The 13,598-nt window shown below is 38.3% G+C and overlaps 1 protein-coding gene across 8 annotated transcripts in view; it reads left to right on the top strand.

Moving 5' to 3' along the window:
• The window catches only part of SGMS1 (sphingomyelin synthase 1), a 328,806-nt gene that overhangs the window by 276,960 nt on the left and 38,248 nt on the right, over positions 1-13,598 (top strand). For all 8 annotated transcript variants that reach the window (XM_079138312.1, XM_079138313.1, XM_079138315.1 and 5 more), the window contains one exon: positions 12,508-13,360. In XM_079138312.1, coding sequence (XP_078994438.1) covers positions 12,720-13,360 — 641 coding nt within the window. In that variant the 5' untranslated portion in view covers positions 12,508-12,719. The remainder of the gene's footprint in view (positions 1-12,507; positions 13,361-13,598) is intronic.

The following is a 13,598-nucleotide window of genomic DNA, read 5'->3' as shown; positions in this document are numbered from 1 at the left end:
CATTGACGTTATGCTGCCCCCTGGTGGTATTGTAGCTTAGTCCAAAGCCAGAGCTGTTGTAGTTGGACTGATCCTGTGTTCTAGTGCTGGCCTACTTCTGGATAAGGTTCCTTTCTAGTCAGCTAGCTTTGGTGCTCTGAACCAAAAAAAAGTTGATTAAAAAAAAAAAAAAAAGATCAGTGGAGATGAGCCCCAGAAGTTTGGGAATTTGCAGATTCCAGTTAGAACCAAGAAGTCACAATTAACCGAGACTGGAGTGAAACTGATAAATTGATGATTGTTTGTTTTTAAGATTTGGTATAGTTGCTGTGGCAAGGGGCTTATTTGAGTGGAGAGATAAAGGTCAAGGAGACCTACTCTTACTTCTCTTGAAATATTTGATCCTATTTTACTTCTGCGAGAGCAGGAGAAGGAGATGGGGAAAAATTTAGGAACATGGACACAGAGGAAAACAAAGCCAAAATTTACCTTCTGTGGCCAAAAATGTTCACAAGATGTATCTTGACGATGTATCATCAATTTAAAACTCATCCCTTTTAATATTCTATGGTCTGAAAATAGTTTGAGCATCCCTAGCTATCAAATAGGGATTAGAAATTTATTTTGGGAGAGAAACTTGAACTTGATTTCTCCTGTCTGGGCCTGTGAGTTGTTGCTAATTTTGAAACATGGTGTTAGTTCCCAGGGTCATGTTCTTTAAATCAGCTTTCTTTTTTTATTTTATTGAGTCAAATTTATATGTATAGTTTGGTAGGCTTTTTCTTAGGTTAATGGAAAACCTTTGGTTATCCAGCTAAGGGGTATTTCTAATCTCCAGTGGACTATGAAAAAGTACTTCAGTATAGATGGACTTTTAAAACAATTTTTATATTAATCAACAGATTGTATGTTACCAATGCAAGGCAGTTCCCATTTTAAAAACGAAAGTGTACTTTAAATCAGTTGCTTTTTATTATCTGTTAGGCACAGGGAGTAGGTGCTCCAATCAGTCTTTCAAAGTTCATACGTTATTAAACATGGCCATGCTTCTAACTTAAAATAATCACAAATTGACCAAGAAAATTCTGATTACATCTAAGTTAACAGAAGCATTCTAAGAGAGAAGTAACTTAGAAACTGAAGTATTAAATCTTCAAGGATGTTTTGATGGTGCATGAGACAAGGGAAAATGTATTTGAAATCTGAACAGCCTTAGAAAATCTGGAGGAAATGGTTACTGTTTAGAAGATACATATAAATTTTGGTATTTTTACTTTCAATCATTATGTAGCATTAAAAAGGCACCATTGCCTTTTATAAGGCTGTGGTGGAAAGTACAATAAGAATTCCTCCTTTGGATATCAACAACACTGTCCCTGCATTAAGTCCCCAGCCAGTCTTCTGGTTGGGGCAGAAATTCCAGTGAGGATGGTCAATGGTGGGGATTAAGAGTTGTGGTTGGGGTTAAATGGGGGAAAACAAAGCCAGATGGTAAAAAGCAGTATGGAGCTTTTGTCAAGATCTCCCCCACCTCCCTTTTTTCCTTGAAAATAATCAATATGGAATCATAATAATAGAAACATATTTTCAGGCACTGATTTTGGATACCAGATGAACCTTTTCAGTCTGACAATTTATGTCCCCTCTAGTTCTGGGAAATTTTTTTGAATAATTTGTTCGGTTAATTTTTTTAAATTAATAAGATTTTAAAATCATTTTCTTTTTTCCCTTTGTTCTTCCTCCAGCTTCCACTATTTCAATATTGAACTTCTTAGATTACTTTTTTAGTATTTTCTCCTGATTTTCCATCTTTTGCTTTGTTCTACTTTCTGAAAGATTTTTCAACTTTTCTTTTGTTTCTGTTGAATTTTTCACATATACCATGAGTGTCAGGGAGATTACTTTGAAAAGACTGTCCTTTTCTTCTTCTTCTTAAGTACCATCTTGTTTCATAACTTCTTTCTTTGAGAATGTTGTTTTTAACATTGTTATTTCTCTCCTTTGTCTAAGTTCTTTTGCTGTTTTATTTATTTATGTATTTATTTTTGTTTTACTCTTCGGCTTTTATATTTATTTAAAGAGTTTTTTTAAACATCATTTGGCCTGGTACATTTTTTGGTTTTGTTTTGTTTAGTTGTCTGTTTTAAAGTAGGCAGGAATAAAGCTATCTGGAAACTTTTTGTATGAGGTTAGCTTGTTTATATGAGGGTAAGTGCAAGATGTTCAATGAGCTTAGGTCTTTTAATTTTTGGAGGTTTAGGAAAAAAAATTATCATTTACTTGGAAGTTATTCTGGGTGCCTAATGAAGTAAGGGGCAGATTCCACAACTGACCTTCTGTTCGCATCTTTTACTTGATCTCTTGTTTTTAGTAAGGTAGCCAGCTCCCGCTTGTTTGGTCTCCCTTCCTCTTTTTTAGAGAATAGATATCAGTCTTCCCTGGTATGGGGAAGGGTTGACTGCTCCGTTGGGCAAAGTGAGAGTCTAGAGATAACTTCTTAAGTGGTCTTTCAAACAGTCCTCCTGTGATAGATTCCAGCTTTACTGCCTCTTCCACAGGTTACCAGGCTACCAGCTCCCCATACTTTCGGGTCTTGTGTTTGATAAATCAGATTGCCATGCCTAGTCCATCAGCTTCCCAACATCACATGGAGTTGCTGTTTTCTCCTCTGTTCTCTTTACCTTTCTTGTTTTCTTATGCATTTAAAATTATTTAAATTACTCCCATTTCAGAGGGGCTTTGTGGGGTCATGAAAATAAATATGTTTAGTTAGATATCTTGTTTGAAATCTCATTCATCTTTTGATTGAGTTGAGACAATCAGAAAGGATTCTCCCCGCCCGCCCCCATCCCCAAAAGGGGATATGAGTGCTGAATTGAGATCTTTGAGGTTTGTAAAAGCTGGTCAATGGCTTTTATATTGATATACTTTGTACTTTTGTTAATGTCTCTTCCTCTTTTGACCTCCCTTTGCCCTTTTGCTCTCTTGTCTCTTGTCTTTCCTCCAGAAGTATAAGGGGCTCACAAGCCAGAGGAGAGAACCTACAGTTTACCTGTACCTTCTTTTAACACAAAGCACACCTTTAAGAAGAATTGTATCATGTTCTTTCCTAATGATTGGTCAGTTGGTGTGCACATGCACCTGTGTGTGTGTGTGTGTGTGTGTGTGTGTGTGTGTGTGTGTGTGTGTTACTGGGGTTTGATTGAATCCAGGGTCTCTCACATGTTAGACAAATCCTTAAGATTTCATTTCTTTGTTTTATCTCTTTACTTATTTCTCAGTCTTTCCATCTGTTTTATTTTCTCAAATTCATGGTTTGACATACTTCCTGTTTTCATATCTGCCAAATTTTCCTCATGGTGGATCATTTCCTCATGTGATTCATAATTTTCAATTATTTTTCATCTTCAGTAAAACCTTTTTCCATGAGAGTCTTGTGAAACTTGCTCATTGAGAAGTCTCTAAGGATCTGTTTTTCTATTTATTTATCTTTAATATTTACATTATTTCTTGGCCTGGAAATCTCACACCATGTAGGTAGAGTCCGTTTGGACTCTATATTATAATATACTAATTTTATAGGTCCAATTTTTCTATCTTAAAGGGATCCTTTCTTTAATCAAGGACCTTGCTTCCAGTTTCCTACTTGGCTGGAATCTGAAAGGTCCCTGCCTCTAGCTTCTCAGCTCTAAGTCTGATCTCCTCCTGAGTCACAGAAGTTGGCTTGCAACTTTTCCACTCTGGCTATGAGATTATTATTCTTGTAGTACATGGGTAATTCCTTTTCTTTAATTTGAAGCTGATTATAAGTGTTAAAATTTTAGCAGTTTTATTTTATGATTTTCATGTGCTTAGTGTACAAAGATCTATGTCACTAGGTTTATGTTCTGGGACTAGAAGCCATTTCTTTTGCATTCTCTTTTATTTTTAAATTTAACACAGTTCTCTTAAGTGTGCAATGTTTTAGGCTGTAAAGGCACATGAGGCTGGGCTCAGATGATGTGCAAAACTAAGACCCATCTGAGAGCAGTATGGCCGCAGGTTGCAGTTGAGCTACGCTGGAAGTAGAAACAGAGCACAGAAAATGGCAGTAGGAAAAGGGAAGAGATGGAGAGAGCCTTCAAAGTATAGGGCCTGTAGGAAGTTACAGCCGACTAGTTAGAGCGAGTAAGGGGAAATTGAAGTTGTGGAGGGGCAGTTCCTTTGCACAGATTCAGCTTGCAGGTTTTTGCTTATTTTTGCTATCCAAAAGATAGGGCAGGCCGTACCCAATACAGTTAAATTCTTGCCTGCCACAGCCCTCACCATTCCCTATTCTCTGTGACCCATTGACGAAGTGTGCCTGGTTACTGGAGGTGTATCTGATGCAGTTGAAAGCCTGGTGGATTAACTTTCTTGGCAGCTTGTTAAATTTATGTCTGCTTCTCCTAAGTTGAGAAGATGCAAGGATAAGAAGGGACTAAGGAGTGGTTGGGCAGAGTGGCCTCATTCCTCTCCTATGACCCTGGCTCTGTCACTAGCCCCAACCACCTGACGGACCACTATTGTATTTTCTGCAGAAAAAGGAGGATAAAGGAACATTCTGAACCTTTATCTCCCTCAGATGTCTCCAAGTAGCTCCTGTTCTTAGGCACCTATTAAACACCATGTCAGATTTCTAATTTTTTTATTTTTTACAGTTTTATAAGATAGAATTATTTTTGCTTTAGAAATGGGTAAACCAAGGGCAGTTTAAGTGAACCAGGCACCTCTAATAGCTGCCTTAGGGTACTGCATCCAAGTTTCTTAAAAACAGGGGCTAGGAACTAGGCCTTATCCTTTTCCTAAGTCATTTGATTTTTTGTCACAGTCTTGATTTCTTTTTGTGATGGATTCAGAAGTACGTGCAGATGGCCTTTTTAAAGTCCAGCTAAACCAGCAGTGAATGAGAAGGTTGTAGCTCTCATTTTAAAAAAGAAGAATGGAAGAAGAGAAAGGAGCAGAGTGTTGTGTGATAGAAATAGAGTCTGTGTTAGTCTTTCCCAGGCTTCTGTGGCAGATGAGATCAGCACTGTGCACTTCAGCCCCTGTGAGAGGGATGGGATCTGGAAATGCTGGTTGTGTCCTGACATTCTCAAGTGCTGTTGAACTGAAGCCAAGTCCAAGTACTGCCGATTAACCAGGCAAATATGAAAATAGCCCTGCTGGCTTCAGACAGAGAGGCAGCTGATCAGTTGAGTGGGAATAGATCATCTTCAGAGGTTTTGGTAATTAAGTTCTAAGATGGAAATCCAATGGGAAAACTACAGTGATTAGCTGTCAAAAGAACTATGCAAAGTTTTCCTAATTGTAATGACAACAGTTTTCAAGTGGTCTTTCCCATTTTGTAGCAGCCTGGGTGGATGGGTATTGAAGGAGATCTAAGTGATAAAACAGTTGAAATTCTGTTTGTTGTTGTTTTTCTCTCTGGCATGATGGAAAATGTCTGAGACTGGGATTTCTTCATGTCCTTAGGTTTGCATTTCAACTTTTTTTGTTGGTAGTTTAACTCAGCCTCTCAGCACCATTGTGTTTTGGGAATATGAAGGCTTTTGGAACCTAATTATATATAGAGGGCAAAGGTTCTGGCTATTCAGAGAAACCTACAAGTTCGTTTCATATTTTTAAAGAAAGCTAGTGTAGGCAGCATCTATTTTTAGTTTTACAATGCAGCCCGCATGTTTAAAAACAGAATATGCTTCAGAGAAGAGCATTCATTTTCCCTTTTCAAACACAAGTAATGTGTTTATCAGAGACATTTAAAAATATTGAAAAAAAAAAACAACCCAGAAAATTATTTCATAATTGCTACCCAAAGGTAACAGTTAAGAAAGTGATAAACAGCTTTGGACTTTTGTCTCATGATATTTACAATACATGTTCTTACAAGAATGATATTCTGTTTAGTAACCTGTTTATTCAGAACTATAAATGTATATCACTATAATATAGAAATGTAGTTCAATCTCTAGTGGAGGCTTAGTATGCTGCTGTATAATGATTATCAGTTGCTACTGTAGAACTTTTAGTTTTTTTTTTTTTTCTGTAATAATTCTTTATATTTTCTGGTTACTAAATAATTATATATACATCTTGTTCAGAAGTGACACAAATGGGGTCTCAGGGTCTGAGAAGTAGAATTCACTGGTGAAAGGACTCTAACATGGATGGAATGGTTGTATATTTCATGCCCCTCAGGGAACAGCTAGAACCATGATATGTGATATACAATTCTTATGGCTGGTTTCTTTTCATCATACCACACCTGTTAGTTTATAAGCAACCAAAAATCATCTCTTTTCCCTGGCACATTTAGGGCTACCACATTCCAATATAGTTCCTACATTTGGGAAGGGGGCATAAAAAGGGCAGCTAATATTTGGGTAAGTTGTAGGGCAGCCTCTGAGAAGGAATGCATTTCAGATATTGTGAAATCTAAATATTAAGCACCATTAAATAGACAAGGTTTGGAGGAGACAAAGATGTCATCGAATGAGGCTCTTCTCACAGCCCATACTCTTAACAACCTGAGTGGCCTGAAAGGCAAATATGTACTCTGCAGCAAGCCCTTCTCACATCCAAGCAAAGTAGGTCAGCAGACACTTAGTTTAAGGAACCTGTTTCATAAGGGATGATTTTTATTTGCCAACTAGAGTTGGATTGTGGAATTGTGAACACTGCAGGTAATAGTAGTTTAAAATAAAGGGTAGTTTAAAGGTTAAGGCATCAAAAGTAATCTAAAACTTCCAACTGTAGATTAAAACAAATATTTAAGTCTTTCAGCCAAACCAGTGTGGTTGTTACTCTATTTCTGTCCTTCAAATATGTATAATTTTATGAACTGTGCTTGTTTGAATTAACTCTTCAAGTGCTAAATAAGAAAATGTAGACTGAAGAAGAGTACTCCGAAGCTATCCAAACTGAGATTAAACCCCTATGAGTGTGCCAGTGGGCTGCTTTGCCTTAAAAGGTCAATTAGGTTATTATAACTGACTTTTATGTAAAGCTCTAGTAGATGTGAAGACTTTTATACGAACAGGATGCTTCACAAAAAGCCAGTGTTTCATAGAATAACAATATAAATTCTTTATTTGTATTGCTCTTTTGAAAAAGTACCCATAGGTAGTTTTTTTTTTTTAAATAAAGTGTGAGCTGTATCATCTGCCCACCCAAAATTTATCTTGAATTAAGTTGATGATAAGCTATTAGAATAAAATCGTGTATAGTCTCCATGATGCTTTTGTTTTTGTTTTAGACCTTTGATCAGTGAGACAGGAAATTTAGTTTACTCTATGTAAGACTTTTGTATGCTATTTCCTACTGTCACTTGTCATTATCAGCATCTGGAAACGTCTGGAACCCCATCTTTTCCTTGCAGTTTCTTCACTGACATCCAGCTGTGTTTGTTCAATCTTGGGTCCATTGTGCTTTAAAAAAAAAAAAAAAATTGAAAATTCAGTTCTTAATTTCCGGGCATTTATTTTAAAAGACCATTTAGTCTTCAAGGAAAGAATCAATTGCACTCAGTTTATTATTCTCTTATATTTTTATGTATTACTTTGGTTTTAAAGTTCTGTCGGGTATATGTAAGTTCTTTTTACTAATGGAATAAGTTATCACATTTCAGGAAATTGAAGTACTGGAGTCAGAGGGCAAGTTAATGATAGAGCAAGCATTAGAACTAGAAATTTCTTCATCAATACTTGTATGGTGTGTTTTGTGGTATTTTAATTCTTAAAAACCCATGCGTTCAGTTTGTAATTCTGATGGTAGGTTTTTGTTAGCACAACACTGCTTTATTTCTAAACAATGCCAAATAGTAAGACAATATAATAGATCTGTTTGGTTTTTGTTGTGGTGGTACTAGGGATTGAACCCAGGTCCTCATGCATACTAGGCAAGTGCTCTGCCACTGAGCTATGTCTCCTGTTCTTTTAATTTATTCCTTTATTTTTATTTTGTGATGAGGTCTTGCTAAATTGCCCAGGCAGGTGTCAAACTTCAATCCTCCCATCTCCAACCGCCCAAGTAGCTGGGATTACAGGCCTGTGCCACCACACCCAACTATAACATAATGGATTCTTTTGGGGAAGTATAAACAAACATTCCTAAGTGATTTGTTCAGTGATTTTTATTGGTTAAATGATTTTCCATTACCAGAATAATTGCTTTAATTTATTTTTCTGTTTTAGAGAGCTGGCCTTGATCATTATCTATAAATAGTTTATACCACATAATAGCATACTATCTAAAGGCTTTTATAACATCGAAGACTAAAATACCTATTTGAAGAATTGGAGCCAAATTGAATTTAGCCTACTTTTACTTCATTGAGTTCAGATTGAAAGTTCTCCTGAACTTAGAACCTGTGGTGATTATGTGCCGTTATTCACCTTTTATTCTATAGGACACTACCACCTTTTAGGACTTTCTAGACTCTGCCCACATGCTTAGATCTGGGAGACTGTTGAAGACCTCACAGCAGGAGGGTGGTGAAGAACATCTTGGGTCTCGGTTTAGCGCTCTGCTGTGTATAAAATTTTAGACAAATCACAGACTCCCTGGACTTTGGTATTTCTCTCTAAAAATTACAGATGAATAAGAGTTCCTGTATATCTACTGTTTCCCAAATTCTGTGATATTTTGGAAAGTATGAGTTTATTTACAGTTTTTATTCTTCTATTAATTTTTCTTAATTCTGAAGAATAAGTCTACTAATTTAGTGTGTATGTGATTTCTTGACAGTCTCCCAATAATGGATTCAAGGTGGCTTTTCTGGGTGTTGGTGGTAGTTGCTTTCCTAGCCCTGCTGACCATACACCTTTTGGGTTTAGGTATGAAAATGCTTTGTCCTTTTTTTAGAAATGCCACAATATATCTAAATTGAGCTTGTGAGTCCTGGGAAAAGTAACTTCTCACTATTATACCCCTGCTGCCAGACTCTGGGGTCTCTAAACAAGCATTAGCAGTGGCCTTTGAAGTACTAGTAGCTGTCTAGCAGTTCACTTCCACGGAAATGAGCTTTTTCTCCTTCATACAATTTCAGCATCAGCTGCAGGAAAATAGCATGTATGACTTTATTTTCAAGCTTCAAAGCTTGCTTGAAAATAAAGGTTTATTTTCTCATGAAATTTGGAGACTGTCTTTACTCATGTCAGAATGATTGGGCTTTTGGAAGTGCCATTTAGAAGTGGCATCTTTGGTAAATATTTATGAAATGTCACTGTGGGCCCATTTGAGCATTAGAAAGGCAGAGGACATTAAGAAAAGAACAAATCATTTTGGAGAACTTCCTTTTAGATGATTGAATCCTCATAGAGGATCCTCACAGAGCCTGTTCAAGGTGGGTAAGGTGATAATTAAGGCTGTTGTCTGAAGAGAACTGAGGCTAGGAGTGGTTAAAGGACTGCATCAGGAAGGGAAGTGGCTTCTGCTCTTGAGTTGGGTTCTAGGTACTACACGGTTCCTGACTTTCATGACTTTTGACCATATCGTGCACACAAGATAGTTAATTCTATGGTGTGTCTCAGGCAGTAGGAATGTAGGAATTCAGGGGTTGGAAAACAATGACATGACTAACCAGGGAAGGTTTTGAAGAGAAGAAACTTAAAGACCAAAGGAAGACTGTTAGACTTGTTGAAGAGGAGTAGATGGAGAGTTCCAAACTGAAAGGAAGCACAGGGGCTTTCTTGAGGGAATGATTTTGTTTGTCCTAGTTAACTATGAAATTTAAGCCATTAATTTATCTTGCTGTCTCTGAAGGGTTGCTCTGGCCATCAGAAACTGCTTGAAGGTCTTACCTTTTCAAGATTAGTGTTCCTTCATTTAGATGGATGCTTACAATGCTGGCCATACCAGATGGGTATCTGATGGTCCTGCATTGAATTACCTCCTACCATTTTTTTAAATTGTTATTATTTTAAAGTTGATTATCTCTTAAGAGGAGAGATACGTGCCTCTTCTCCCCTCAGAGAGAAGTGAAACAGTGCCTTGGCCGTGCTGTGGGCTCTGTGGTTCTAAGGGAGTTTCCCATGCTGGCCAACTTCCTGTGTTGGGCAAGGGGAAAAATGAAGAACTTAGGTGAGAAGCCTGTGTTCATTTCCCTTCGGCCAGGACACTCCACTAAGGATTATCTTTAGAGTTCTTATAGTCACTTCAGTAATGTATTGTCCTAATTCTGCTGAGGAGTATTTAAGGAGAGGCCTTGGGCTTCATGCTGAGGAGATCCCTGTCCTGTGTGACCTTCTGTCTGGCATGCATGTTTCCTTGACACTCTCTGGGCAGTTCCCATGGCAATGGAAGTTCCTCTATGGTGGTGACAGGTGGTCAGAGATCTTTTGCTTTTCTGTCTTTCTCTGGAAAATGCTCATCTTATTCTCCTGCAACATCCAAATTGGTTTAAAGCAGTTTTCCCTCTCAGTGGCGTTTTTCAGTAGGTTAGTTTTCCATTAACCATGATGTGGTGCAGGGTCTGAGGAATATTTTTGAAGATAATGAGCAGTGGTACCTGCTGAGCCCTGGGTGTGTGAGATACTTGGCTACTGAAGGTTGTAGTTGTCCTAAGCTTCCTGGGGGATTCTAGACAGAAACTTAACCAGGGGAGGGTGTGATAAGAAAGGTGTGTAGCACTGCGGATGCCCACAAGAGGGAACAGACAGTCAGTGCTTTTGCAGGGCCTAGAATATCTGTTAAAATTTTTATTGTCATTAATTGGTTGTTATTTGGACTTGGAAATTGAAAGGAAACATGCTGTCCATCCTCAATGCCAGAGTCAGATTGAGAGCCCGTGGAGATGAGTTGGAGAGAAAAGGGGGTACAGAGTAGGATAGCTAGGATGAAGTCAATTTGAGAAATCCTGGCAATTTTTTTTTAAACTGGAGAATTTCGGGCTGGGGATATAGCTCAGCTGGTAGAGTGTTTGCCTTGCATGCCCAACCCCTGGGTTCCATCCCTAGCACCACAAAAAAAATAATTTTGAATTTTTGAATAAAAAAACTGGAGAATTTCCTCATGCATTTAACATCCTAATGTGTACTGTTATACCTTGGAGAGATTACTGTATACAATTCCTAGGTTTGTTGGTTATGGATTTTTTTTTTAAACATAGAACATTTTTTCAGATTATTAGTCCACAAAATATATTAAGGAAACAATGTCATTATTGATTCCCAGTTCTTAAACCTCCAGTTCTATGCAAGCTTTTTTTTTCTTTCAGTTAACATGTTGACCATTTAAGAAAACAGTTATGGTTGTTTTGTTTATTTTCTTTTGTTTTAGTGCTGGGGCTGAACCCAGGACCCCACATGTGCTGGCCAAGCCCTCTGCCAGTGAGCTAGAGCCAGCCCTGGTAGAGTTTTTTCAGAGTGATATAAAGTGGACTGTGGCTGTTGGACATGATTGATGACAGTGTGAGAAAGGATAAAAGGGGTACTGGATACCAACAGACCCTTTTGAAAATCACTACTTTTAGAGCTAGGTTATGTTCTATCAGTTTCCACATACGGTTTTTGATCACTGACAATAAAACCCTGTGAAGGAAATATTTTTTGGTTACCCTCATCCCCATTTTACAGATGAATGAACTGAAGCTCACATAATGGGTTATGGATGGAAAATGCAAACTGTGGTCTCTCTTCTTAAAGGCATAATATATAGTTATATAAATTTATGCATACATTTATAAATTTTTGAAATCTTTCTTTTGAATCTCCTCTACAGGTACCTTTATAGGTGATTATTGTGACTTAGCTTGTTATGTATTTTTAATGAATAAATACACTGAACCAGGGCTCCAAAATTTAACCTGTAACTCTCCTAGACAGGCTACGCCTTGGCCAAAGGCAAGTTCCCTTGTCGAAGTCAGAGTTTTCATTTATAGATGAGGGAGTTGGATCAAATCCTATAGTTTTAAACCATGGCACATTCCACAGAAATCTGTAGGAGCTGGGAGTGGAAAGATCAACAGAGCAGGCAGAGTTGTATCCCTCCCCTCTTCGGCCCAGGCAGCTTTATTGGTATTCTCTAATGGGGTTCAAGCTGTAAAACTGTAAAATCATTGGGCCAGATAATCTGCATTTCTGTGATTTCTTCTATGGTACCTATTTAAGTTGCCACATATTAAAAACAATTTTAAACATTCTTCACCAGAGAGAATGATGGATTAAATAAATTTGCCATATTCTTTCAAATTATCTCAAGGAACCATTTAGTTAAGTACAAAGAGAATCAATGGTCTCTGTACAGCAGTGTTCAAAGCACTATCGAATTATTCTTAGTAAGTACACCACTGAAGATCTTGTAATACATGTGTGCTATGACCTTATTCTTTCTCAGATCCAAGTTAGTGCTCTGTCAGAAAAGACTAAAACCAGGAAAGTGGTGATCCCTGAAACTAATACTTGTTTGAAAACTATGGAGTTCACAACTGGCTTTCCATTTTTGTGTGCATGCAGTTTGGAGAGGTTAATATTGGAAGTCCCAGTAGCCTAACTTTTTCTTTTGCTTCCACAGAAGGAAGAATTCTGTTCAGAAAGGAGGTGAATGAATGCTCAGGCACTCAGGAACCCCGGACAGCTACATGAGGTGTTTAGAAACTGCCCTGACCATCTTGCCAAACAAGTCTCCACTCATGAGGCACAACAGGATGAACCAGCCAAGGAGGGACAGTGTCCTGCCCTGTAGGAGCAGTGACTGCTGACCTCTGAGAGCAAGCTGGGGACTGCATGTCGTCTGCCAGTACAATGAAGGAAGTGGTTTATTGGTCACCCAAGAAGGTGGCCGACTGGCTGCTGGAGAATGCTATGCCAGAATACTGTGAACCTCTAGAACATTTCACAGGCCGGGATTTGATCAACCTAACCCAAGAGGATTTCAAAAAACCCCCCTTGTGCCGAGTTTCCTCTGACAACGGGCAGCGGCTCTTGGACATGATAGAGACCCTGAAAATGGAGCACCACATGGAAGCACACAAGAATGGCCATGCCAACGGGCACCTCAACATTGGCGTAGATGTCCCCACCCCTGACGGCAGCTTTAGCATCAAGATTAAACCCAATGGGATGCCAAATGGGTATAGGAAAGAGATGATAAAGATCCCCATGCCAGAACTGGAGCGCTCCCAGTACCCCATGGAGTGGGGCAAGACTTTTCTGGCCTTCCTTTACGCACTTTCCTGTTTTGTTCTCACCACAGTGATGATCTCGGTCGTCCATGAACGAGTGCCTCCTAAGGAGGTTCAGCCTCCACTACCGGACACGTTTTTTGACCATTTTAACCGGGTGCAGTGGGCCTTTTCTATTTGTGAAATTAACGGCATGATCCTTGTAGGACTCTGGTTAATTCAGTGGCTGCTCTTAAAATACAAGTAAGTAAAGTCAAAGCTCTAAGATGTGGTGAAAGAGGGGTTTTCACTGCAGACATCTAGTAATTATTTGGAAGTGAAATTTATCAAGCAGTTGGAATCAAAGCATTTGAATTCCTTTTTCTTTCATTTTTTAATCACATACCCTGTTGAGCTATAACTGATAGCTTTAAGAAAATGTTGTGTTTGTTCCCTGTTTTGTGCAAGATTCATACAGCATCATGACTAGGACTGTGAGAGG

Source organism: Sciurus vulgaris (genome assembly GCF_902686455.1).
Source record: "Sciurus vulgaris genome assembly, chromosome: 4".
Taxonomy (NCBI): domain Eukaryota; kingdom Metazoa; phylum Chordata; class Mammalia; order Rodentia; family Sciuridae; genus Sciurus; species Sciurus vulgaris.
Note: the sequence above shows the minus strand (reverse complement) of the source record. Positions and strands in the feature narration are given on the sequence as shown.